Source organism: Solanum lycopersicum, chromosome 11 (genome assembly GCF_036512215.1).
Source record: "Solanum lycopersicum chromosome 11, SLM_r2.1".
Lineage (NCBI taxonomy): Eukaryota > Viridiplantae > Streptophyta > Magnoliopsida > Solanales > Solanaceae > Solanum > Solanum lycopersicum.
In genome coordinates this window covers 6,821,592-6,848,517 of record NC_090810.1, presented here as the reverse complement: position 1 = coordinate 6,848,517, position 26,926 = coordinate 6,821,592, and the positions used below count along the sequence as shown (strand labels likewise).

The following is a 26,926-nucleotide window of genomic DNA, read 5'->3' as shown; positions in this document are numbered from 1 at the left end:
TTACCCCTACCTTGTGAAGATAGAGAGATTGACCTTCAACTCAGGTGAAGACAAAATGAAGTACACAAAGGAAACACAGTAGTGAACCAGTCATGTTGAAACATAATGAAGAAGAGAACAGTAGAGCAAAAGATACCACGGTAACCGAAGCAAAGGAAACAACAGATAACAATAAATTCAAAGAAGAAAACATTAGGAGAGTGATAAATACTGTAAAGGGAAACTAGACAGTTCTTGACTACCTACTAACATTCTTCCCTAATCCTCATCCTCCATATCCTCCTTTCTAGAGTCATGTCCTCGGTAAGCTGCACATGAGTCACGTCTTGTCCTGTCTAATCGCGACCAGTTCATGCTAGTATTTGACTTGTATACCTGGGCACATCCAAATTCTCCGGGGTTTGAGACTAATTACCCGCATTAAGTGAACTCAATCCCAGCCCGAAAGTACAGTGTGAGTGTGTTACAGGATTTTACACTATTTCTCACCTTTTTGACTTCCCTTGTTTCCAAAACCTTGAACTCCACCTCCCGTGACCAAATTGTGGCTCTCACCTCCCAACAAATTTGTTGCTCTTCTCTCTCACTTCCTCCAGCTTGGTCCTCCTAGACTCGTAAAGATCCCATGTTATGACTTCCTCGTCACCAACCAATTCTCAATTTGTCTTTTCGTACAAAAATGTCATTCCCTTTCCCCCCTCCTCTTATAGTTATCATAATCCCCAAAGGTTCAACAACTTCTTTTCTTTTCCTTGTGAGATTATTTCTAATTCCTAAAGTTCTTTTCTTCCCTTCTATTTGTATGTTATCATTGATCTGAATCTTTATCTTTCATTTTTGTTATTTACATGGATAAGGAATAATCTAAACAAAAATTGTATGAAACGATGAAAATTTCGATGAATATAAAGACGAAAGTTCTCTATCTTTACCATAAATGTGAAAACTTCTTTTCATATTAGAAATGCTAAGTGTATTGTCAATACAACACCAAGAAAGTGCTGTCAAAAGTATTTCCAGGTCATAAAGCAAAAGTATATGGGAGTCTAATTACCAAATAATCTACCATATGCGCTGGAGTGGTATGCCATTATGTTTTTTTCCTTTTGTCTCTCCCTCTGATAATCCTGCATTTCAGTCTCTTTGCATAATCCCAACATGTTCAGGAATAGCTCTATATTTGATCACTAGGGCGATGATGCAAAAAAGGCGATTCACACTCTCAGGTTTATCCTCACACAAGCACTTTAACACAACTGAATCTCTCTTCCTTGAACCTTAATCTTTATTTGTAAAGTATATGAAAATTGTATTAAAAATGAATTTTTTGATGAAATATCAGGACAAAAGTTCTTTACCTTTACAAAAAATGCGGAGTCTTATTTTTTAAGAAATGGCAAGTGTTTTGTTAATACAGCACCAAGAAAGTGCTGCCAAAAGTATTTACAGGTAATAAACAAAAAGTATAGTCCTGGTGAATCTAACGTGTCTTTCAATTCGATCCCTACTTCAGCATCACATAAAAAGTACTCTTTATACCAATATAAAAACAAACATAAACAGTTCATTTTGATCTTCTGAATGTAGTTGCCTCTTTCTTCAAAGCATCTATTGTTTCCTTCCCTCCAAACAATCCAATACATGTATGCTATAATGGTGGGCCACCATTTATTTTGCCTGTTGTCTCTCCCTCTAATATTCCCACACTTAGGTAGGTCACCGATGCCTCTAGCATTATGCATTTGAGTCCCTTCATTTTGGGGAATATCTTCCTAAGTAGATCAGTACGCGGTGACCTCATGTCCTACATTTATGTCCTGTTTATTGAAGTAAATTAACTTGGACCATTGAATTACAATTATCTTAAGGTTCTTTTCAGTTATTAACTTATTTTGCATGAAAAGTGATTGTATTTATTGTTGTGATAGTGACACAATATTCCACAAAGAGGAGTTTCTAAAAGCTAATGTATTATGCATTTAACAGAGAGAAGTCGATACCCGCCAGTTTATGCAAACTGCTCCTTGGTTGGGATTGATTCCTGGTGCTGATGGGCAAATATTGCACTCTCAAGAAGGAGGAGATAGCCCTATGGTCACTCTGTTTAAATCTGCAACTACTGCAACCATGTCCAACCCTAACTGCACAAATCCAACATCATTTCACACAATATCGAGACAAGCAGAAGCTGCCGGTAGGTACCAGTTCAATATCCAGCCTTTTAATGAGCTCGTCAATATTATTTCAGACATGTTAAACAACTTGTTATGACATCTTAAGTCTGATATCCTAGGAAGCTTTTCATGGTCCAAGTTTCTCTGGCACGTTTCTCATTGGACTATGTCTTTATGATGCATAGTACCATGATGCTCACAGACTTTTCCTCTTGAAGAAGAGAAATTTAATGAAATGCACAGGAAAGCTCTAGAATATAAACGTTTGAGAATCAACAACATCTATATGAATACTCACCTACCATGTTCTCTATTTTAATATTACGTTTGAGAATATTTGCAAGTTTTGAAAAGGTTTATTAGATAATTGGGAGCCAAAAGACAACGGAAACTTGCGTATTAGATATGGACCCGGAAAGATACTGCAAATTTGCCATACCTCGTCTTTCTTAGTATTTTGGAATCATTTCCATTGCCATGTTCTACTAGTTCTGAAGCCATTTGCTTTTAAGATCAAAGGAGAAAACTGGATTGGTTCTCGTGGCGGGAAGTGTCTCTAAGTAAAATATAAAATTGATATTGTCGAGATGCAAGCTCTATAGTAGTAAGATATGCTTCCTTTCTTTCGTCACTTCCAAATTTTTACCGAATTTAATGAGTGGAAGATTTTAATGCACTCAAGTTTCACAAGGAGCAGAGGATTACAAATGTTTTACAATACAATTGTTTGACTTGCTAGTTTTGAGCTATAAAGTTCAATATAGAAAGGGACCAACATTCTGGCAGCTGATACTTTGTCAAGTAAATTTGAATAACATGTTAATGCACTTCCAACACTGCTCCACAACTTGATTAGGTGAATGAGGTAATTGACAATTATGACAGAGATAAGGAAGGGAAATAATACTCTTTATATGCTTGTGTAGTAAGTACCGTGATGAGATACGGATAGGGAGTAAGGATGGACCAAGGATGTGGTCATGTGGCAACTACTTAATGTGATCCATTCTTCATCTCTTGGGGGTCACTCCACATCAAAGTAATATAACAGAGGTTTAGGATAGTCTTCTTTTTATTCACCAGGATAGATGAAAACCATAGTGAGGGGAATAGTATGGCATGTCAGCAATGCAAGACAGAATGTGCCATATCCTGACTTTATCCAGCCTTTATGTGTCTCTGATGGGATTTGGCAACATGTAACTATGGATTTCCTAGAGGACTGCAGATGGAAATGATATTGTGATGGAGACCATTAATTGTGTTGAAGTATGTAGCCATTTCATCTAAAAACTTAAGTTGTCAGGGAGATCACGGGCGAAACTGATTCTTTTTTCTTAACCCAAATACTTTGATTTTTTTAATAATGGTGGTGGTGAGAATCGAACCTAGGACCTTTGTCTTCTTTGATACCATGTTAGAAATGATAGAAATGAGAAAATACACAGGAGGAAGACTAGAGAATGTAATGATTGATCATTACCTTAAGTTGCTGGGTATTTAAATAGTAAGTACACCTCCTAAACTAGGTAACAAATCTAAATTGCATAATTACAAAGAAATAGTATCTCTGTTATTGCTTCTAATTAATCGAAACATAATTATCATATTGACACCACTACATGATTCTACCATATATACACAATATACTTAACACTGCCCTCTAAGATGGTGCATACAAATCGTGTGTATCAAGCTACTTATGAATGCAACTAATTGAGGGGCCAATAAGGTATTTGGTGAAAATATCCTCAAGTTGATCACTTGATTTCAAGTTTTGTGAGAACATCTCTTAAGAATATCTCCTTTGATGCAGTGTTGTGGACGGCGAGAGGCGACAAAAGGCGACAAGGGCCTGCCTCGCCACGCGGCGAGGCGAGCGGCGAGGCGCTTGCCTTTTTGAATAAAGGCGCCAATTAATACCAAAAATTAAAAATATTTAACTGCATATTTTATCCAAAATCTTAATAGCAATAACACATATTAGCAAATATTCAATTCAAAACTAATAGTAGATACTAAAATGTCTAAAACTTTAAAGACCAAACAATTCAAAATACAATAAACCAAAACTTTAAAAGTCTATTCTTCTTCAAAATTATCCAACCCTTGAGTGTCATAATTCCGTCCAATGTCCCTCTTTTGCTAGCAACCACCATTGATTATTAAATTCAATTAATTCACTGTTTAGGAATATTGGAATAAATAATTAGGAAAATGGAAAGATTTTTTTTTTAATTAACTGCCTATAATTAAAAAAAGTAAATTACACAAAGCAGTAAGCAACTAAGCACTGCTTACAGCCTTGCACCAAAAAAACACAACTGAAAAAAAAAAAAAACTGAAGAAGAAGAACAGAAAAAAATTGTTGAAGAAGAAGAGAGAAAACGACATACCTGGAGAACAGAGAGTCGCGAGGGAAAAGAATCGTGAGCCAGCGGCCTGCGAGGGAGAAGGAGAACAGAATCCGACAGCGAGGGAGAACGGGAGAGAGGCTCGCGATGGAGAAGCTGACAGCGATGGAGAGCGAGGGAGAAGAGACAGCGATGGAGAAGAGAAGAGAACTGGAGAAGAGAGTCAATCGAGAGAGAGAGTCGCGATGGAGTTTCAGAAATTTCAGAAGTAAAAAAAAAAAACCCAAATTTTGACTAATATTATTAAGTCAAATATTTTTAATTAAAAAGGCAGCGCCTTTTCTGTCGCCATTGTAGCGCCACACCTTGCCTTTTTGCTATCGCCTCGCCTCGGCAGAGAATGGCGAGGACCCATCGCCTCGCCTCGCCTCTCGCCAAAGGCGATGAGGCGCTCGCCTTTTGTAACACTGCTTTGATGAAATCGGTGTCTATGTGGTTTAGTTCTCTTGAAACACCGAAGTTGATGCCATATGCAAGCAACTTGATCATCCATACAAGTTCCATCTGATTGTTTTGTCTAACTTCAATCCTTTGATCAACTATTTGATCCAAACTAGTTTGCAAGTTGCCAATTACCGCACTCAGCTCAGCGGTCTAGCAGGTTCATTTTATCCACGTGAGTTGAATCCCACTTTGCCCAAACGCTTATAGTATTCTTTTGATACTTCACAATGTTTACATACCTTAGATATATGGATCAATACAAGCAAGCATTACCACAATTCCACGCTATTATCGCTTTTCTCTATTTTAATTAACTAGCTTCATTATTTATCATTTTATGTTAACCAGCCCAACCCATCACTATGTGGGTTGTCGGCTGATCTTCTTTTTCTAAAATATGTAATTTTATAATTTAAATTCCAATTTAAAAATGTTATATAAATATTTACACGACAATATTTCATAGTGTTACTACTTCTAACCAACTCTCAAAATCACCGGCAAATAATTCTTCATAATACTTACTCATATTTAGTTTGGTTTTTCAAGTAAAGATTTGATTGTACGAGTTCAATCTGAAAATTACTGCTATCCTATACAAATATTTTGGGTACACAGTACAAAAAAATGATCTTGTTAAACAGAAGTTTTTGCGAAACTAAATGTGAAATTAGGTCTTAGGCCTAACTCACACCCCAAAAGCTAGCTCAAAGGAAGGAGGATTGTCCAAGCCTTATAAGGAGTCCACCCATCTCATTAACCATCGATGAGACTTTTTGTCATTCTTTAACACTAAATAACTTTTGACTTGATACAACTCGAAAATTTAGGATTTTGTGTTTTTGTTATTTACATATTTTATAAACATAAGTTTGTATTTTAATTTTAATTTTAATACTTGGGCTTTGGAATTAGTAATATCAATAAATGATGGTTTAAGTAGACTTTTTAGTATGAACTCTTGTTATTTTTAGTACCCGACTTTTTTTCAATATTTATTCGTTATTTAACCAATAGGACGGCCTTGTCCACCTCGCTCAGGCCTAGCGAGCTACTGGGCTTACTTGGGCTGCGCTAAGAAAATTCACTTTTAATGATCCAGAAATCACAATCTAACCATATTAAATCACGGGTTGAGCTAGGCCATCCCAATGAGCCTAGCCTATATTGAGTGCTCTATACTTTTCATCTTCTACCTCGCATAAAATAATACATAATTTTCATTTTTCTCATAACTTATACATGTATTAGGTATGGGAAAAAGAGAGGCATGATCCAGACATTGTATTAGCAATGCAATGTTTTATGTGGAAAATAGAAAACACCAACCAAAAGTTGTATAACTTATGCTAAATTCTATGTACAGATCAATTTTTCCACTTTTGTAACCAAACAATGTATAAAAGTTATGCTAGTTTTAATACATTAGTAACTCATCTCTAAGCAACAACCAAACAAAAAAAGTGATTGAGGGGAGAGTTGATCGTGTTAATTGACTAGTATGATTATATTAGAACAGATATTGTCTTTATGTAATTAGTTATAGGTTTTATTGTATGATTACCCCTCCTCATGGGATGTAAAAATATAAAGAAGCCTTCTCTTCTTTCTAAAATTCTTCAGCTTTCTTCTTGTATCGTTTAAAAGCATTTTCGCTTTCCATTTCGTTTCAGATTTGTTGTACAAAGCCAATATTAATACTGGAAGTGTGTTGGAATATGCCCTTGCTTTTACAAGTGCTGCATTAGATAAATACTGCAGTAAATGGAGTGCAGCCCCAAAGACGGGTTTTATTGATATTACTACTTCAAAGGACTTCTACCGGATTTTCAGTGGACTTCAAATCGTAAGATACAATAGTTCATTTGCTTCATTTATTTTATTAAATTTCATTGCACTTATAATTGCCCATTTAAATTGGTTTTGAACACTAATGATTCCTCAATATAGCAAATTGTTGTGCACACGTCATGTTGGTCTCTGGTTACAAATTTACCTGTTAATACATCAGCAAGAATTATCAGTTGGACTGTCATAGTTTATGTTGAATCCCTGCAACTTATTACAACTTATTACCGGTAGCTTTTTCTGATTGAGAAAAGAATACCTCTGTCCCTTTTGTTTGACCTTTTTCCTACTTTTGTCTAATAGAGAGTCGAGTGTTCAGTGTCAGAAGAATTGTCTTCTTATGTCATATTAACTTGTTTAGTAATCTGATAGTCAGAGATAATGGAATTATCTTTGGTGTAAACTGTTGATCTGATTTTGTGTCAACCATAGGAATACCTGGAGGAATCTATTCAGCTACAATCAAACACTTACGAAATGTTGGGCGATTCAGTTGCCTGGGGTGGATGTACAATAATCTACCTGCTTGGGCAACAATTGCATTTTGAATTGTTTGATTTTTCCCATCAAGTCCTCAATGTTGCTGAGGTGGAGTCTGTAGCAATATCGCCAACACAGAAGAATCCTAATTTCCTCCAGGTATGATTTGCAAATAACCAAATAAATAATGTTTTGAATTATTTTGAACATGTAGAACTGCATCTGTAAGAATCAAAACTCTACTGCATGTTCTCCTCTTCATGATGGTTTATATTTAATTCAACTAAAATTATTAGAAATAGTGTCAATTATTTTTTTTGTTGTGACACTGCTCTCTCTCTCTCTCTCTTTCTCTCTCTCTCTCTATATATATATATATACACACACACACACCAAAATATAGGATAGATATTTCAAAATATAGGATATTTCAAAGTAGGGTATATTTCAATAGATAAGTGAGAAGTAGGGGCTTTTTCAATAAATTCGTTAAAATTTTAAATTGTTTATGTAATTATCATATTAGTTTCTAGTTTTTCTTCCCTTTTTTTTATGGACTTTGTCCACTCATGAATAGTATTATTGTTCATCTCTTTCTCTTAGCTTTTGTTCTTAAAAGTAATCTTCTTTAACCACACCCCTGATTTGGTTATTCATAGTTCTTCTCTAAGAACATTTAGTTTAACCTAACAATGTCCTAGGAATTTACAGGTTAATCCATCGATACTTTTAAGAGGCTAAGAGACTAACCATATACTAAGTAATGTAGATTCATGAATTTATCAAATAATTAACATATCACATGTAATTTACCAAACACAAATAATTTACATATATGGGAAGTTTACTAGAAACGTAAATATGAAAACTTACATTCTTTAGAACAGAGTGAAGTTTCCCTTTCGGGAAACCCGAAAAACTTCCAAACTGACTTAACACAAACTTTTAAACAAAGAACTGAAAATATTTATATATATATATATTTTTATTATTTTTTATTTTTTAAAAGGTAATTCTGAAGAGGAAAGAGATTTTGAAGTCTTTGGAATTTGCTGGTTGTGGATTTTTTCGCTCTACTTTCTTCTTCTGATAATGTCTTCTTATATACACACTTCTGGACTTCAAACTCCAGACATCAAAATGAAAAAGAATCTTATCTTTTCCGCCGGGTGCGCATTGGGCCCCATCGCACGTGAAATGATTCCCTCTTTTTTGCATTATTATTAGTCATTTGTCTGATGTATTGTCTGTTAATACTTATCCCTTATAGAGTGCCTATCTATTTTAAAATAAAGTAAAGACGCGTCTCAACAGTTTTTCCACACGTGTGGTAGTGAGTAAAGTGGGACTCACATTATTTGACAAAAGAGGCATTCCTCTTTAAAGCAAAACTACTATAATATATATATATAATATATTTTTTTTTTTAAGTGTCTAAGTTATGTAATGTAATTGAATCAAAACTCATACCAGAGTCATCATCGTTTGGGTCTTGAGCAAATTGTATTGAATCTGAAAAATCATCTGAATTATTTGGACTTGAAACCGAATCTTGTCTTGGACTTTGTATTGGGCTTGGGTTTATATGTTTATCTTTTTCTTGTTGTTGTTTAAGTAATTTTTCTACAGTTTGAGTCATAAGAGATTCTAGGTCTTTGTTTTTTTGAGATTTTTTGATTTTTTGTCTAAGAGTCTGGGTAAATGAGAGAGGTAACCATCTTATGGAGGATGAACCTTCATCATTTTCACTTTTTTGGCAAAGTGACAGCCATTAACGGGTTTGAGAAGTCTTACCGGCTACCGTTTGAACCAGACTAGCTGTATCTTTATCCGATACAGTGGATTTATTTACATTCAGAGGGGAATGTTCTTTCGTATAGCCATCTCTCCTACATAATGTTAATGACCCCAAAACTGAGTGAATGGGGAAGGTGAATCGGGAGCATATATTGTGTTTTCTAATTTATGCCTTTCCGCAGCTATCTGTCATTGGGAACTGGGAGTTGAGCTTTTTGGTGATATGCTGAAAGACATTTAAATGGATTTTCTGCATCATGCTTTTGTCACGATCCATTTTGCCTAAGCCATGATGATACCCAACCCTTGTTAGGCAAACCCATTATCATGCAAAGTCCATTTGCAGTTATGAAAAAACAGTAATAAGCTTTGGAAGCAGATATTTAACCGAAGCAGAGTTTTGTTTTTTTTTTGATGATGATGACAAGGGATACAGGATCCGCTACCCTTTGGGTGTGCATAGAGTAAAAACCCGCTCCTATGCAATAGCTCTAACTAGAGCAGAGTTATAAAGTCAAACGTGCAGAAATAAGATAAACACCCCCCAAGAAATGGTGGTACAAGTCATGAGCGTCTAAAAAGAGTAAATATAGTTGAACCTAGAATCTGTGTGCTTTGATATCTTGTGAAAATATCAGAGCATACAACTCTAAGCCTAAGAGGATTGATATAATAGCCAAGGTCTTTATAAACCCCTATGGAAGTTCTACACAACTCATATGAAACCACTATATAACTCAACAGTTCCAGGACCTTAGCTGTTATCTGGATATATTTTAAGCAATCACTATAGGAAGGTTGGTAAACCTAGCACATGAGATTAAGCAGAATCAAAAATCTTTGGAAAGATATCATGTGTTTGTTAAAGGGCTACAGTTATGCTCCTGAAAGCTGTTTTATGTAAGATCTATAAACAACAATGACAACAATGCTTTAATCCTGAACTAATAGTGGCCCTGGGCCTTCTGCTCTTCAAATGTAAGAGGTGGCCAGCCATTTGTCAAGGCCCAGGAATCCGGTGGACATCTCAGCGGAGGGATCTAGGCATATGAATCTTTTATGTGTTCCACTCTATTTGCCGGATTCATTCCAATGCTTAATAATGTGTCCTTTAAGATAAATTGGGGGGTTTCTAAACTTGGTACTTCTTTAGACCTCACATATGTAAATCTGTAACCAAACTAAAAAGACTACCAACAAGTACCAGATCTTAGTCCCGGCTAATTCATATTTGCTTACTTCGACAACTAATGGACATTTCACATCCTCTTCAGTTCTACTCTCGGTTTGATAAGTAGAATTATCATATATTTGACATCCAACATTACTTTCTATCTTCAGGGTATTGAAGGTTTGCTAGAAGCTATGAAGAAAGCAAGGAGGCTAAATAATCATGTGTTTTCAATGTTAAAAGCACGCTGTCCATTGGAAGATAAACAGGCTTGTGCCATCAAACAAAGCGGTGCACCTTTGCATCGGATAAAATTTGAGAATACTGTGTCCGCTTTTGAAACGTTGCCACAGAAAGGTGCCTGAGGCCTGCTTCCATTTTTCATTGCAGAAGTTTGCATGTACGAACCTTCTTATCATGTATGTAATATATGTTTATCGATGTACTCGTTGCTCTGAGATTGAAGATGATGCTACCTGTTCAGTGATGGTATAGATATAGAGATTGTAAGATGAAGTAAAACAAGTTCATTGGAATAGATGTTGAGGCAGCAGAATAGAACTGAACATCTAATGGAGAGGTAATAGAGTACCCATAGCATTTTTCATGAAAAGTATCTTTGAGTACATGTCAGTCTTTTCTTTTCTTTTTCTATCAGATAAAACCTAATCATTTAGGGTAAAACAGCTTTTTGCATTGACAAATCTAAACTGGCTAAAAGCTGTAGTGTACTAACCACAAATGCTTTATGATACCTTTTCCATGATTGAAGGAACTATTTTTCAGGTGGAATCCTCGACTCACTTTTGTCGTTTTCTAAGCTTTTGTCAAGAATCTACAACTATACCACTACCTGCGTCTCATTTTATATATAACATTTCGGATCTCAAAAGTCGAACAAGTTTAAATTTTTCATGGATTGTATAGACATTTTTAATTATTAATTATTGTGATTCATGTTCTCGCTGTTTTTCAAAAGAATGAACTGGTTTGACTTGGCACGGAGTGAAAGAGTATAAAGAAATTTTTGAATCTCGTGGTCCTAAATTAAAGTTAGATCAAATGTACAAAATTGATCTTTGATCTTGTGATCTTAAATATGCCACGTGAAAAGTTGTACACGGATGGAGTAGTACTTTTTACGTAATTTACAAATACATAAATTTCATTTAAAAAAATTGAGGATTTTATGCGCAAATGTTCGATCAAACATAAACCATTTGATTCTCAAAATATAAAAGATGACATATAAATTGTGATGAAATGAGTATAGTTTAATCGATTTTGTTTTACACAAATTTTAGTGAGGAAATTGCACTAAATAATTTTCAAACCCTGATTTAAACTTAATTAGCAGCCAAAAAAGAGTATTCTGTTCTCCCCTAGTGATATACATACATACAAACATATAAATAACTTAATTAGATCCACACAAGCTTCTTGTATACCATTACCAATTCCAATAACATTCACTTAAATAATTTGTTGAAGAGTAGGGCAAGATGATCAACTGTGACATTAAATGTTTTTTTTTAATAAAAGAGTACAATAAATGTGAGACACATACATGAGTTGTGTTTACAGAAAGTTATTACATTTCACCTAACTTTATATTTGGCCCTTTTTTTTCTCTATAATAAAATGAATACTATCCTACACCACTCAAAAGAATTTAATACAAAATAATATCCAGCTACAACTTTAATTTGTTTGAGTCATTTACAACCATTTTTTTTTTCAAATTGGCAATTTCACTTTTAAGGAAATTGATTTCTACACTTTGTAAGTTAGGTTTGCAATGTCCTAATGTATTGAACTTATTTTAAACACTCAAGATTAATCCTATAATCCTTCTTTATGAACTTTAGCATAGCATTTTTATTCCTAGATAAGAAGACTTCTGTTGTGAAATTAGAAAAATACATCAACTACCAACATTATTAATGTCCACAACTACAAAAGATGAAAAACACCTATTCACATTAAATTGTTAAAGATATTGGTCTTTGCTAAATGGGGGACCAATTTTTATACATGATATAATGATTAGCTCTTAAGGAAACATGTCAAACAAAAAAGGGTGTGTTTAATTGGTAGGAAGAAAAATGTGTGTCACTAATATATTTATGGAAAATTAGTGATTTTTTAATTTATATTTTGTGTTTGGTAGGTAAGAAAAAAATATATTCCCAAAAGTATTGAATTGAATGCATGAATGGTCTGTTAACTTACAGCAACTAGTGATCAAAGTCACTCTACTTTGCCTTTCAAAAAAGTCATCCAACTTTATCTAGTTAGCTTACAGAGTAATTTAATTGAAAATACAAATTTGTAGGAAAACATATTTTAGATATTAAGATCAATATTTAGATTTATTTTGGACCCTGTCCCACTTAAAATGAATTGACTATAAGTTTACTGGTCAATTATTATACATTAACTGACCACCTAGACATTTGCAATATTTATATAATCTAGAAAAACACCATAAGGTGGATGATGGTAAGGTGTTGGGTGGAAAGAGGGGTAAATTTACAATAATATCATGATTCGAGTCTACATCATGGACATAATCGGTATTTAAAATTATTATTGATCAGAGCAAACTAACATACTTAAAGACTGAATAATGACTAGTGCGGAAGCTTTGAAAGATGATCGTGCAATACAATAATTTAGAGAGAAAAAAAACTCAAGAACTTTATATACATAAAAGTCTGAAATATGTATAATATGTATATGCTTAGAAAAATAACTATGATCATAACTCAACTGGCTCGTCTATGAAGTCCCTAACATACTTTAAAAAAATTATTAGGGCAAGACCCCTGGCTACCTGAACTTTACTAATAACATAAATAAATTACTAATACTCAAGATAAATTAGAGCCCTTCAAAAGTAAGGAGGTCTCATCATATTTGGTTAAACATGATCCTAATGATGTGTATGTCGTCCATCCTGAATATCCGAGTCTACATTATTAAAAGATGAAGCGTAGAATGACGTAAGAAATAAAATGTAGGGTATGTAAAATAGTTGAATGAAACACTAGTTAAAATTGAAGATTCTGAGCTAAATGAATAGCTCTGAAGATAGACTGAAATAAAGTCAGCTGAGTAGTATGAAATATGATTTTCAATTTAAAGGTTGGGAAATATTCTAAAACTGAATAATAGAAATGTGATGTCTGCATATCTAAGATTTAGAAAAGAGATATATAAAATAGCATACAAGATGCATAAAAATACTTTTATCATCTGATGATAAAGTAAAATCGATTTTATAACTTAAACTGAAAACATGTCTAAATATTGTAAATCTAAGAAGTCATCATATGTGTGACTGCATAACTAATCATATATGTTCAAAGTATAAAAATATATGTATATGAGACTAAGCTCACAACTATCTTAAACGGATGTTCTGAGTTTTCAGGATAAAGAAAAATTCTCTTTGAAATGACCATATCTATTTATAATTAAGAGTTGTAAACTTTTGTATTTTGAAGTGACTAAACTTTCTTCAAAAATATAATTAATCTTTACAATAAGTAAATATAATTTCTTGAACAATGCATTAGCAACTATAAATAAGAATAAGAATATTATTTTATATACTTCTTGAAAATCTTAAACATAGTTCTTTCATGAAAACAATATATAAATCTTTTTTTGCTATCCAAACTTATTTTCCTATTAAAAATGACTTTGTACACAGATACAATTTTTGATGTATTGCATTAATTGTGTAACAAGATCTCGTGAGATTTCAAAGTTTTATTTATAGAACTTTGAAATTTCACAAGATCTTTTCCATGATAAAAAAAAATGAATTGAGCTACAAGATCTTTTCTTCTTCATTTTGCTATATCATTGACTATTAATTGTACAATATTGATACATAAATTGTTATTACAAACTCTTTAATTGTATATTAATATGAATACATTCTTGTGATAAATAAGAGTTCGTAGCCTAAAGGGTGAAAATGTTAACAAAAATTTTAAAATGGTATATGAATTTTTTTTTAACTTAAACAGCAAAATCGCTCACTAAGTAGCGATTTTATCCGTCGAAAAAATTAAAACTGCTGCTATAACAGCGATTTGTTAAATTTGAATTTTTTTTTAAAGAAAAAAAATTTAAACAAAATCTCTCACGAAGGAGCGATTTTCAAAATATATATATATTTTATTATATTTTTGTTATGTCGCTGTTGAGGCAGTGACTTGAGTTCAAATTTTTTTTTAATTACTTTTTTTTTAAGTTTAGATAATTTTTTTAAAAAAATAATCAAATTTTTAATTAAATTATTTATTTATTTTTTAAAATTAAATCGTTGCCAAGGCAGCGATTTTAAATTAAAATCTTTTTTACAATTTGATTTTTTTTTAAAAAAAAGAAAAATATTTAATTAAAAACCGCTGCGATTTGATTTTTTTTAAAAAAAAATATTTAAACTTAAAAAAAAAGCAAAAAATAATTTTAAAAAATTAAACTTAAGTCGCTGCCTGAGCAGAGACATTAAAAAGAAAAAAAAATTAGTTTGGAAATCGCTCCTTTGGGAGCGATTTTGTTTATTTTTTATTTTAAAAAAAAAATCAAATTTAACAAATCGCTGCTATTGCATCGATTTTACTTTTTTAAGCGATCAAAATTACTACTTCATGAGCAATTTTACCGTTTTGGTTAAAAAAAAATTCATATACCATTTTGAAATTTTTGTTAACATTTTTCACCCTTAAAGCTCCGGACTCTGATAAATACACTATAGAAAGACTCAACCATATTGATGCAAATGTATGACAGGGAACAGATAAATCGAAATACATGATACAAATGTAAAACAAGGAACTAATACACTAAAATACATTGATATAAATTTATAAAAAATCACAGATTCACTTGAATACATTAATAGAAAATAAGTAATAATGACTAGATATACTTAATACAAATTTATAACAAGTGGAAGATACAAATAAATATATTTGATACATAAAGTATAACACCAAACATATACACTTGAATAAATTGATACATATTTATAATCAATTACGTATAGAGACTCAAAATACATTGATATATCATGAATAAAATGGCCATATATGCTTTAATTGGTTCTCTACATTCATGTGATGAATACGCTATAGGAACACTCAAATACATTAATAAAAATGTATAACCATGAACACATACACTCAAATACATGAATATAATGCATATATACAAGTGCAATGATACATTAATACAATACATATATGGGTGCGTGTTGAATCTAAATCTATCAAAATTCTTCTAATTAAAGATACGAACTCCTTGTTATATGTCCAATCTTTTGAAACATTACTTATTTAAATCTAGCAGCAATTTCATAAAATCGCAATTCAAACATAAATTTCAAAACTCTCTCTTCTGATTGTCAATGGAGTATCTTAAACCATCACAATCCAATGACAATGATGCTTTATCGAGAAAAGGGAGAGTAAGCACAATATCATTGAATTTGAATTTGGAGTGAATTCGAAAAATTATTACAAAATCATTCATAAAAAAAGAAAAGAATGCTACTAATTTTGGAAGAGAGAAAAGGAAGGAAACATAATTGATTGATATTAATGCTTAAAATAGTCTTGAAACATGTTCATTGAAAGATACACTTTTAAATTGATTGCTGTAAAATTATGTAGATTTTAAAAAAGGAAAAATGTACATGTATTCTCTCAATTTATGTCCGAAATTTCAGAGACACATTTATATTATACTAAGGTCCTATTATTTCCTTAACTTATTTTATAAGTAATTTTCTATTCCTTTTCGGCCTGCGTGACACTATCTTATGCCACGTAGTTAGTATCACGTAGATCGAAAAGGAGTGAAAAATTATTAATAAAATAAGTTCAGGGGAGAAATAGGACCTTAGTATAGTATAAGTGTGTCTCTGAAATTACGGACATAGGTTAAGGGGCAGTGTGCATTATCCCTTTTAAAAACTATAGTTGTGTATAATTTTTTTTAGAACTATATTTGTTTTACTATGTACTTGCTGCGTCCACTATTACGTGTAATAAGTTCTATTTTTAGAATCAAATTATAAAAACATTAACTAACATTTTAAGATATATTTTTTCTATCATATTGATATGCAAAAAATTATAATTTATAGTATTTTCTTTATATAATTTTTGAATATCTAAATTTTTTGTTTAAAATATCGAATTAATGTAATCTAATTTAACTTTAAAAATTAGTCAAATTGACTTACAAAAAGTGCAACATAACAAATCAAAATAACAGGAGTAATTTTTTCTCTAATTTAACTTACACGAAATTTATGGAAAAAAATAATCTTAAATATGTCAGAAGAAATAAAATAATGAAAATCTGACTAAAAAGAAAAGTAGGTCAATTTATTTGAAACGAAGTGTTTTGTTTCTTCATTTACATTTGCCAAACCATTGGGAAGTCAAAGTGAAGTATATTTTACTGTCAACATCTTCACTCTCTTCCCCCTCCATTGTTGGCTCCATACTCCATGGCCACTCTAATTATTAACAACTACTATTTGAATGCACTACTCTCACTTTAGCTATATTTATCGAATCTCACATACGTTTTTCTCTCTCTTTTATACCTTTATTTATGTCTTCGAAAAGTGTTAATGGCGGTTGCACCATTAACAACACCTCCCCGCCGACATCTCCGCGTAACCGGCAAAATTGCCGGAGAAGACTACGCCGGCGGGGAAGCTTTTCAATGTTGCACCGGCGGTATTTTTTACTGCTTGTCTCTGTTCTATACTTTACAGGTCTGATCAGCTGCGTTGGTCCTCTGTTTTCTCTGCTGCAATTTTCTGGTTTAGCAAATGGTGCTGTTTATCGGAGTCATGAGATTTTTCAGAAGCTTTGGAATGATATTGAAGCTGATAATTCTTCTTCAATAGAGGTAATTTTTGAGCTATTAGCAGATCTATGAACTGATGATTTTTTTTTTAATTTTATTTTTTTGGTATTCGTGAAAACCCTATTCAGCTTTACTTTTTTGAAAAGCAAAGAGGAAATTAGTGAAAGTTTTTGTTGAGTACAAATTGTGATTTTAAGAAGAATCATATTTTCAATTTTACTTTATATTTTTACTGTATAAAAAAAGAAAATATTTTTCACATTTTAACCATTAATATTAGTTAACTTATTCTTCGAATATAGATAAAATTAAATATGAATTAATTAGGCCAATGCAAATTGGACAACTTAGAGTGATTAGAGAGAGTATAAAAGATTTATTTTTTGTCACTTTATGTGATGGTCCAAAATTGTTGTTTCATTATGATTTAAGCAATTCTGTGATGGTGAGTTCTTTTGAACTTTAACATGAATTTATTAGACCTTTTTTTTTTTTGGATGGTTTAAAAGCAAAATGTAACTTCTTTGTAAATTAATAATACTTATCTTTTTAGTTAGTAATCTGTCCACGTCTGGTGTCATTTTGAGAAAACGAAAAAATTAATACTTAAAGGAATCAAATTATTTAAATTCTGAAAAAACACGCGAAAGGAAAATAATTTATTGGAATTGCCACCTCCGAATGGACCTTGCTGCATTGCTCCAAAGCTGATGAGAAACCAAAAAAAAAGACGTGCATTTATAGAGAACACTTATACTTTTATATAAATAGAATATTGGGGTTTTGCAGATGATGAATTAGTCCATTAATTGCGTTAATCCTTAGTAATTTTGTTTAACTTTTTGTTATGTTATAATAATTAGCTTAATTGATTCAAAAACCTTGTTGTAGCTGTCCTCTGTGTGGATATACAAAAGGAAGCTAAAAGAGCAAAGACCCTGTTCCTTTGGTACTACTGCCTCAACTAAAGGTATCAAAATAACATGTCATTATGCTAGATTTTGTTCTTTCTTCGAAACTCAACTGCTCTCTGTATTTTGACATTTTGTCTGCATTTCCATAACCCAATCATCTAGTTGGATTTTGATCAAAATTGCATTTTCATGATAAAATGACTTTGGTGTTGGAATTTTCAAATTACCTTATAAATTTTTGTACAATATTAGCCTGCTGGAAATCAGATTTAAACTTGACCGAGTGCAAATTGATGCAGATTTACTGGTTTTCGTCTAGTCAAAGTTGTAAAGTTGGTGGGCAATATAAGAATGCATATAGTTACATTAAATAAAAAATCTAACTATAATGTATTGTTTCAGATTCTTCGAGAGCCAATCTTTACTTAATTGTTGATGCCAATGGTGGCCTCAATCAACAGCGATCATCGGTATGTAAAATATCACTATATTTTTCAAATAATTAAAAAATTGTATGTTTGTAATAGTTAATTTGTATTTGAGATCCCCAAAAGTCTTGGTCTGATGGTAAGAGAGTGAATACAATATGTGGTTCGGCTAATGTCACGCCTGAGAAGTTAGTATTAGTATTTACTGGAATATGTGTCATATCCTCAAATCTTCCTCACATCTGTCAGTAAGACTGTCAATGTCGACGATCATTGCATAAATCATAGTAGATATACCAACTTCCGATATTATAATCTTCATATTAATGAATACTGTACTAGGGTTCATTCAAAACGGGAATTGTTTTCACAAATCTATTTTTGTTTGTCTCTATAAACAAATTCAGAATACCGATTGTCTTCTTTCCAAATCAATTGGGAAATCAGAATTGTGGCATTGAATAAAAAACTCAAATACTTCTAATTTGATAGGTTATCGATCATGTTACTTGAGATATGATCATTTGAATATGATTTAATGAATCAAGAAAAAGAAGTAACATCAATAAAATCTATCCTATGGATTAACTTTACGTTTAGATCATTGCTGAGGTATAATTTTCTTTGGTTTCTTTTTAGCTTCATTTTTTTAAAAAAATAAATATCTCAACGTACCGATATGTCAAGTTAATTAATGGGGCATAAAGCCAAAAATAAATCCTATCTTTATTATTATTATTATTATTGAAATCCAAAATTATTTCTTCTCTTTAATGAAAAAGCTTTATTTTTTCTGTGGTCTTAAACTTACATTATATCAATATATTTTTTATTCTTGTGATATTAAATATGACAGGTGGAAGTTAAATTCAAAAATTGACAAAAAGAAAAAAACATTCTTTAATGTTACGAAACGAGCTAAAAGAAAGGCATAATAGGTATAATTTTTTTTTTTTTGTTAAGAAATACCTAATTAGAGAAGCAGTAAGAAGACAAGAAGTTATGCTGATTGCAGTTGTTGGTTTTTGGGTAGATGGGGTAGTATTTGGTTTGTTAGTTAGGTCAGTAATAGCTGATATATATAAATTGCTAAGCAGGAATGTTCTTCAATCACTCTCATCGCTTTTACTGCAGATTTGCAATGCAGTAGTCATTGCTGCGCTATTGAATGCCACATTACTTATTCCTCGTCTGGAGTTTCACAATGTCTGGAGGGATTCGAGGCAAGTTTTCACATCAGTACTTACTAGTGTGTTAACCCTACAAAGTAATGGTTGAAAATGTACACATCTTCATCGCCTTTTCTGTCTGATCTAAAGGCTCTATACTCTCTGAAATTACACATTTTACGATCTCAAAGACATTCTCATAAGATGAAAAGAACAGAAGAAGTGCAATGTTGTGTTGGATTAAGAAAACTGTTTCCTATATTGCCTTTCTTATTGAACTCTTCTTTCACATTCGTTGCCTTTCTGTATTTCTATCCGAGCACATCTAACTGCTAAAATGAAATAGGTGTAGGGTATTTTCCACCAGAATGACTAGTGTAGGTTCTGTCTCGACGTGCTTCATTCTTGTGCAAGGTTTCTCATGTTAAATCACTATTTCACGTTTGAGTAACACCAATAACCATATCTAGTTGAACTCCTGTATTCACAAAGGTTATGTTTGTTGTTTCTGTTTCTGTCACAAAGCAGTGAATTTGGTGATATTTATGATGAAGACCATTTCATGTCCACCCTTAAAGATTATGTAGAAGTGGTTAAAGAACTACCATCAGAAGTGATGGAGAAATATGATTCTAATATCAGCAACATTCAGAATTTGCGAGTTCAAGCTTGGGCACCTCCAAGATATTACCTGGAAGAGGTTTATCCTGTCTTATTTAAGCAGCGGTATGCAATTTGCACCTCTTTCCTTGTAGTTAAGAGCGCGCATTGACATTATTATCACATTATTTTGTTACTTTATATCATGCAGGGTTGTTCGTATTTCCCCCTTTGCTAATAGATTGTCAATGCATCTTCCATCTCATCTTCAGTTCCTGAGATGCTTTTCTAATTATGAAGCTTTAAAGTTCTCTCCAGCCATATCAGAACTTGCAAAGAAGTTGGTCAAGCGTATGATTGAGAGGAGCTCTAACGCTGGTGGGAAGTATATTTCTATACACCTTCGCTTTGAGGAGGTACACTTTATCTTCCTAGTTCTACTTGCATAGGAATGTCTGGAGGTCGAGTGAGTCTGTTGATCTTCAATCTAATGATGAAATACCCGTCTTATATGTGAAGGATATGGTAGCCTTTTCGTGCTGTATTTATGACGGAGGACAGGTTGAGAAGTCAGAAATGGACGTTGTACGTGAGAAAGGATGGGGAAAGAAGTTCAAACAGAAATATCGCGTTATTGCACCTGGTCTCAACCGTAAAAATGGAAAATGTCCTATGACCCCTGTAGAGGTTAGACTTAAAAATGAGATATAACATTTCTCTTGAGCCGTCACGCTGAAACTGACAACCACATTCTTGTTATTTGTTAGTGAACTCCAGGTTTACATATCAAGTCTTACATTTAGTAGGCTTGTAACTACTCTTTTGTTTCATGTATTTTTCTTTGTCAGGATAGGTTGGCATGATGCTCAGGGGTATGGGATTTGCCAAAGACACTCCGATATATTTGGCTTCTGGGAAGATTTACCAGGCAGATAGATATCTAGAACCTCTGCGGAAGATGTTTCCCCTCCTACAAACCAAGGAGACCTTGGCAACCAAAGATGAACTTGCGCCATTTGAGGTATATGTTGACGACAAAGCCATTACTTAAAGAAATAGTGTGTACCATCAAATGGACCAACTGAGAAATGGATGTGTCCTCTGTTTATTTTTGCTTGAACTGAACCTAAGTTTTTCGGATTTTGATATTTTTTTGTTTTACAGGGTTATTCATCAAGACTAGCCGCTGTGGACTACCTAGTATGCTTGTTTAGTGAAGTATTTGTAACCACTCAAGGGGGAAACTTCCCTCATTTTTTGATCGGTCATAGAAGGTACCTTTTCAATGGACATGCCAAGACTATCAAACCTGATAAAATCAAGCTTGTAACTTTATTGCAAAACACAAGTACAAGGTGAGATCCTTTTCCTATCGCTCTCGTCTCCATTCTTCTCTTTCTGCTTCTCATGTAACTGAAAACAAACTCTAGCTTTCCTTGCCTGTAAGCATTATACTTCTATAGGTAGAAAAACTTATTTGCTCATGAATCACGACATTATCTAGTCGTGAATAATCTAAGTAACCTGCCTGCAAATAGTAAATATCAAAAGAAATGGAATGAACCTGCCCCTAAAATTTATCATTTCAGAATGTTTCCGAGGCTGAATCTACCTTGATTTTGGAACACGGCTGTTAGAATAGGAGTAGGAAAACAAGAATTGTACATAGAATCCTACTTGGAAACTATAGATACAAAAATTCAATAATACTCTTCTCCAATAGTTCTCACATGGTATCAGAGCAGCATCTATGATCCTGATAGAGAATCAAAGAGTTGTATATGAATCTTGTTCCTACTCCTATTCTAACAACAACTAGTTCATGTATGAGCCAATTGTAATGCATTTTATGTTGAATCTCGCCAATTTAGCATATCATCTGTGAGTTCATTTCATCTTTTCACACTGCACATTCTCTTGAAGTGCCAGGCAACAAGAGCACAACATCAATGCCTCTTTTTGTGTTTTCTCAACTGTTATTTGTTTTCCTTAAACTTCTAAACAGCTGGATTGATTTCAAGGATCAAATGGGATCAATGTTGGCTGAAAGTGATCGGAAGGGCATAATGGTACCTAGAGTTAAGAAGTCTACCAGAAAAGGTTCTATCTATTCGAATCCTTTGCCTGAATGCAGGTGTCTTTGGGAGTCAAAAAGAACTACCAACCGTAGTAATTCATACCTCATGGTAGATCACTGAGATTGTTCTGATTTGAGCAGCCCAAGTTGATCAATGAAGTTGGCATCCTTCTGCAAACACCAGACTTTATGTGTCAATGGGGAGTGGTAGAATAGATCCATAGTTGCAAGTCCAACGTTGATTGCAGGAATCAAAGATCGTAAAAGCATCTTGAGATTTGCCTTAGCCGGCGAGGCAGGACATTTGATCTGTGTATGTAGTTGATATCAGTACCACCCTTTGTAGTACCTAAACTTCCACTTACTATTATATAGTAGTAGTAATTTTTTTGTTCTTTCTCTTTTCTTATTAGGATTTGTTACTGCCTTCACATTTCTTTTGGAAACCAATTAACCTTTTTTCCTAAAATAAATTTAGCTCAAACAAATGCTTTAACTGAGTCACTAAACATAAACCATGCAGATTCCAAAGAACTAAAATTAGATTTGGCTAGGCCAAATGGATGATCTGTGGCTTACCTAGATTGTTTTCTTCAATTGTGGGTATTTACATAAACAACAAGAAAATACTTATTGGAGATTCACGTGCAATAATTTGCATCAGTCTCATCAAAATGTTTGCATGACAATTATTTAAACTAGGTTAGTAAATAGGGTAAAGCTAAGGAAAACAAGGGATTGTCTAAAGAAATAACAATATAATGTTTATCATAAAGGGTACCAAAACAGAAAACATCCTCAGTGATCCTTGTTTTCTTCATTCGCGCTATAACATACATGGTCCAGGATAAATCAAGGTGTCATCTTTCAACCAGAAAAAGGACGGGTAAGAAGAGGCCACTGAAGAAGAATAGCAGTAAAATACACCACACCATTAAAGAAACCACCACCTGGAAAGGAACAATAGAGCCACAATGAACAATAAACAAAGAAACAATAAACAAAAGCTAAGAATTTTTTTGGACCAGATAACGGACACAATTTTAGAGGATCTGGTAGATAGAAATAAAACAGTGCTCACTCGAGGAAGACAAAAGAGCATCAGCCTTAAACCCTGCGATACTACACTGCCATATAATACATGTTTTACAAAAGCTTCAGATTGTTAACATAGTTCGAACAAACAAACAATAGCTCAATTCAGTAATAAGAGCAAATCACATAACAAGAGCAGAGATTAGGTCTTATTTGTCAGTCTATGCAAGTGCTCATGAAAAAGATTGGGCCTCTTCTATGATTGAATTCTCAATATCCAACCATTAAGATCTAGCAATAGCTAGTATGAAAACATTTCTTAGTAAATTATTAAAAAAAATATACCGAGTAAGTAAATAAATCTTGATCACCACCAGAAGCAAGACCAATTCCCCCACCACCACCACCACATACACAAACTAGGAAAATTTTAATATTGCACAGAAACAGCACGTTGGCTGAAAATACAATAATAAAGTATAAAATTAACCTGGCACATATTGTATGCAAGTATCTCCTATTTCATCGAGGGATTCATTAGTTAAATAAAGGTTAAGGTTTTTAATACAATGGGGCTTCACAAAATGTGATAAATCAGATGCAAATTTTGTTTAGCACACAAAACCAAGGAAAAATCAGGAAGTAGGACCAGACTCACTAAAGAACCTTGAGAGACCGGTGCAGTAGCCTTTCAACATATAATACAAGGTTGCACCATTCTAATGTTTCATCATTTCAAATACACGAAATAATAAACCATCCAAAACATTTTTCCAACTCTCCTGTGTGGGATAAATCAGAGTGTAAGGGGCACGATCAACAATGACCACCTAACTTTCTCACTAGTCACCAAATACTAAACATTGCGCATTGACAACAATCCTCACCGAGCACCCCCCCCCCCCTTCATTACTTTCCCCTATTTTAGCCCTTATCTGCCAAAAATAGAAATCTTGAACCTGATCCCATTTGGTGATTAAATGCTGGAAAACTAATTCTGGTATTGCGGGATAGCAAAGAGAAGGCAGTAAGTATTCTATAAGCCTGTCTGCACCAGAAACCTTCTTGTCCTCAGTTAAGGCAGTACTACAACAGCTATGGATTAGCCATTTTTTCCACAAGCCGTCGTTCTTTACGAATCTTCATAATACACCAAAAGTTAGCGAAAAGGTCTATTTACCTACTCAGTATTCTCAGACACCTGTACTGGTTACTTATCCATACCCACAGTCCATGTAACATATTGGAAGGTGAGAGGATCCTACACAATGTAAAACTACCATGCCGACCCAGCCCCCAGACTCACTCAAATTGGAAAAGGGGACGACCTGCAATGCTGCTTCAGTATGGTAAAATCATGAACTATCCATCTAGATATATAGTCTTACAAAATGAGTCTTTGAAACATGATCAGTCTCTTTTTATACTCTCTATGCCTCTCTGCCCCACAAAGTAGGGGGTTAAGGTCTCTGCGTATACACTACTCTCCCCAGACTCTACTTGTGGGATTATACAAGGTATGTTGTTGCATATATTTGTGATCCGCACTACTTTTAACTAAAGTGTATTGACTTTCCAATTAGAGTCAGTTTGTAAATATTTTAGACAAGTTAACAATGAATATAAGATTTTCCGAAAAGATAAATACATAAATAAACTAGCATTTTGCTCAATTGATTACCTACTCAACGGCCGAGTCCAAGAAGCATATTCCCTTGCTTAGGCAAGTAAGCAACATTAGGAGTCTTAGCCAAAGTTCCAGCAACTTCTCTAGAAGCTTCAATCCTCCTCAGCTCAATCAAACCCATTCCAGCAGCCGCAGTAGCATCGGAAATCAGCTTTGCAGATTCGCTCTCTCCTTCAGCCCGAATAATCGCAGCCCTCCTCTCTTGCTCAGCTTTCATCACCACAAATTTCGATCTCTCAGCCTCCTGCTGAGCTACCTGTTTCTGCTCCACAGCTTTCGAAAACTCAGCTCCATAAGATAAGTGTGTGATCGCCACATCATCAAGCACAATATTGAAATCCTTAGCACGTTTAATCAAACTCTCCCGTACTAGTGCAGAGACCTGTGGACGATCCGTAAGTAGCTGATCAGCGTTAAATTGAGCCACAACAGCTTTAAGCACCTCATTACCAATAGAAGGAAGTACTTTCTCGTCATATTCAGTACCTAGGTTTTGGAAAATGTACGGTAGGCGTGATATTTCTGGTCTAGATAGAATACGTAGCGTGAGATTAACCATCTGTAGATCCTTTGTACCGGATACTGAAGAGAAAACATGAGGCCTGGTACGGATATCGAAGATGAAAGGCTTCTGAAGCCATGGGATTAAGAAATGAGTGCCTTCACCAACAGTTTTGTCAAGGACACCATTGAAACGGTCGAAGAGAACGGCGCGTTGACCGCCGTCGACGGTGTACAGGGAGGAATTGACAAGTGCGCCGCCGAGTCCGAGAGTGAAAGCGGCACGGGCTATGTTGGTGAGGAAGGAAACAGCCGCTTGGCTCCCCATTGTAGTTGAATGTAGAAACAGAGAGACTGAGATTTTAGATTAGGGCTTACTAGAAAAGAATTGAGGGTTTTAGAGGAGAGAGTTTGGATTATTGTGCAAGTAAACCGGTTCAACATTTTAGAATAAAAAATTTTTTATTTGTTTATTTAGGAAATTAGATTAATATTTATAAAACGAAAAAATTATGCGGTTAATCAAACTTATATTATTGATTTAGTCATCATAGTTATAGTTTGTTAATAATTATCACTTGCAACTGACATTAACTATTAATTATGTGGCTGGCTTGAGTTTGTATGATTTATCACGTTTGTATAATTCGTCATATTTGTATAATTCACAACTAACAATTTTTTCTTTGATTTGTATTTGTATATGACGATGATTTCCTTTGATTTTTTAGTTTTATCATCATATACATTCAATCTTCTTTTCTTTTTTTTTGTAACTTTTTAAAGCTTGTATATAAACGTATACTTTTTGAATTTTGTATGATATAATTTATATAATGTAGGGAAAAGGGTCGAAGATGCCTCTAAACTATTCGAAAAGGTTTAGATATATCCCCGTTTAAAGTTTGATCCATTTATACCCTCGCCGTTCAACTTTTGGTCTACATATGCCCTTACGGCTGTTAGTTGGCCAACTCGAAATATCCAACTCTTTTTATTTTTCCTTGAATGCCAAATGAATTTTTCACGTCATTATATGTATTATCATTTGACATTTATATTAAAGGGAAAAGGGTCAAATATGCCCCTAAACTATTCGAAAGGTCTAGATAAACTCCCGTTTAAAGTTTGGTCCATTTATACCCTCGCTTCCAACTTTTGGTCTACATATGCCCTTATGACTGTTAGTTAGTCAACTCGAAATATCCAACTCATTTTACTTTTCTTTAAATGCCAAATGGATTTTCCACATCATTTATATATATATTATCACTTGACATTTAT

General features: G+C 33.4%; 3 protein-coding genes and 1 long non-coding RNA gene across 7 annotated transcripts in view; 2 read left to right on the top strand and 2 right to left on the bottom strand.

Moving 5' to 3' along the window:
* Window positions 1-10,941, top strand: part of LOC101253443 (protein SRA1) — a 42,090-nt gene extending 31,149 nt beyond the window's left edge. For all 4 annotated transcript variants that reach the window (XM_004250294.4, XM_026028272.2, XM_010314492.3 and 1 more), the window contains 4 exons: window positions 1,987-2,194; window positions 6,706-6,878; window positions 7,313-7,519; window positions 10,499-10,941. In XM_004250294.4, coding sequence (XP_004250342.1) covers window positions 1,987-2,194; window positions 6,706-6,878; window positions 7,313-7,519; window positions 10,499-10,693 — 783 coding nt within the window. In that variant the 3' untranslated portion in view covers window positions 10,694-10,941. The remainder of the gene's footprint in view (window positions 1-1,986; window positions 2,195-6,705; window positions 6,879-7,312; window positions 7,520-10,498) is intronic.
* LOC112940317 (uncharacterized) lies at window positions 6,880-8,435 on the bottom strand. Its single transcript, XR_003244308.2, has 2 exons — window positions 8,234-8,435; window positions 6,880-7,028 (listed from the first exon to the last, which is right to left on the bottom strand). It is a non-coding gene; the product is annotated as an uncharacterized lncRNA (long non-coding RNA).
* Window positions 10,942-16,777: 5,836 nt separating the features above from the next.
* LOC101252837 (O-fucosyltransferase 10-like) lies at window positions 16,778-22,816 on the top strand. Its single transcript, XM_004250292.5, has 10 exons — window positions 16,778-17,273; window positions 18,123-18,201; window positions 18,548-18,615; window positions 19,708-19,796; window positions 20,271-20,468; window positions 20,554-20,758; window positions 20,862-21,029; window positions 21,196-21,363; window positions 21,507-21,697; window positions 22,348-22,816. Exons 1-10 carry the CDS (start codon window positions 16,971-16,973, stop codon window positions 22,538-22,540), a joined length of 1,662 nt encoding a protein of 553 aa, XP_004250340.1. The 5' UTR covers window positions 16,778-16,970; the 3' UTR covers window positions 22,541-22,816.
* Window positions 22,817-23,025: 209 nt separating this feature from the next.
* LOC101253149 (prohibitin-3, mitochondrial) lies at window positions 23,026-26,110 on the bottom strand. Its single transcript, XM_010314489.4, has 2 exons — window positions 25,136-26,110; window positions 23,026-23,369 (listed from the first exon to the last, which is right to left on the bottom strand). The coding sequence occupies exon 1, from the start codon at window positions 25,968-25,970 to the stop codon at window positions 25,140-25,142; it is 831 nt and encodes a 276-aa protein (XP_010312791.1). The 5' UTR covers window positions 25,971-26,110; the 3' UTR covers window positions 23,026-23,369; window positions 25,136-25,139.
* Between the last annotated feature and the right edge of the window lie 816 nt (window positions 26,111-26,926).

What these genes read in the sequence shown, in the direction of transcription:
- LOC101252837 (XM_004250292.5), top strand. Translation starts at nt 16,971, where the DNA reads ATGTCTTCGAAAAGTGTTAATGGCGGTTGCACCATTAACAACACCTCC. An exon ending in ATAATTCTTCTTCAATAGAG is followed by an intron (nt 17,274 to 18,122) that starts GTAATTTTTGAG and finishes ACCTTGTTGTAG; the next exon opens with CTGTCCTCTGTGTGGATATA. An exon ending in AATGTCTGGAGGGATTCGAG is followed by an intron (nt 19,797 to 20,270) that starts GCAAGTTTTCAC and finishes GTCACAAAGCAG; the next exon opens with TGAATTTGGTGATATTTATG.
- LOC101253149 (XM_010314489.4), bottom strand. Translation starts at nt 25,970, where the DNA reads ATGGGGAGCCAAGCGGCTGTTTCCTTCCTCACCAACATAGCCCGTGCC.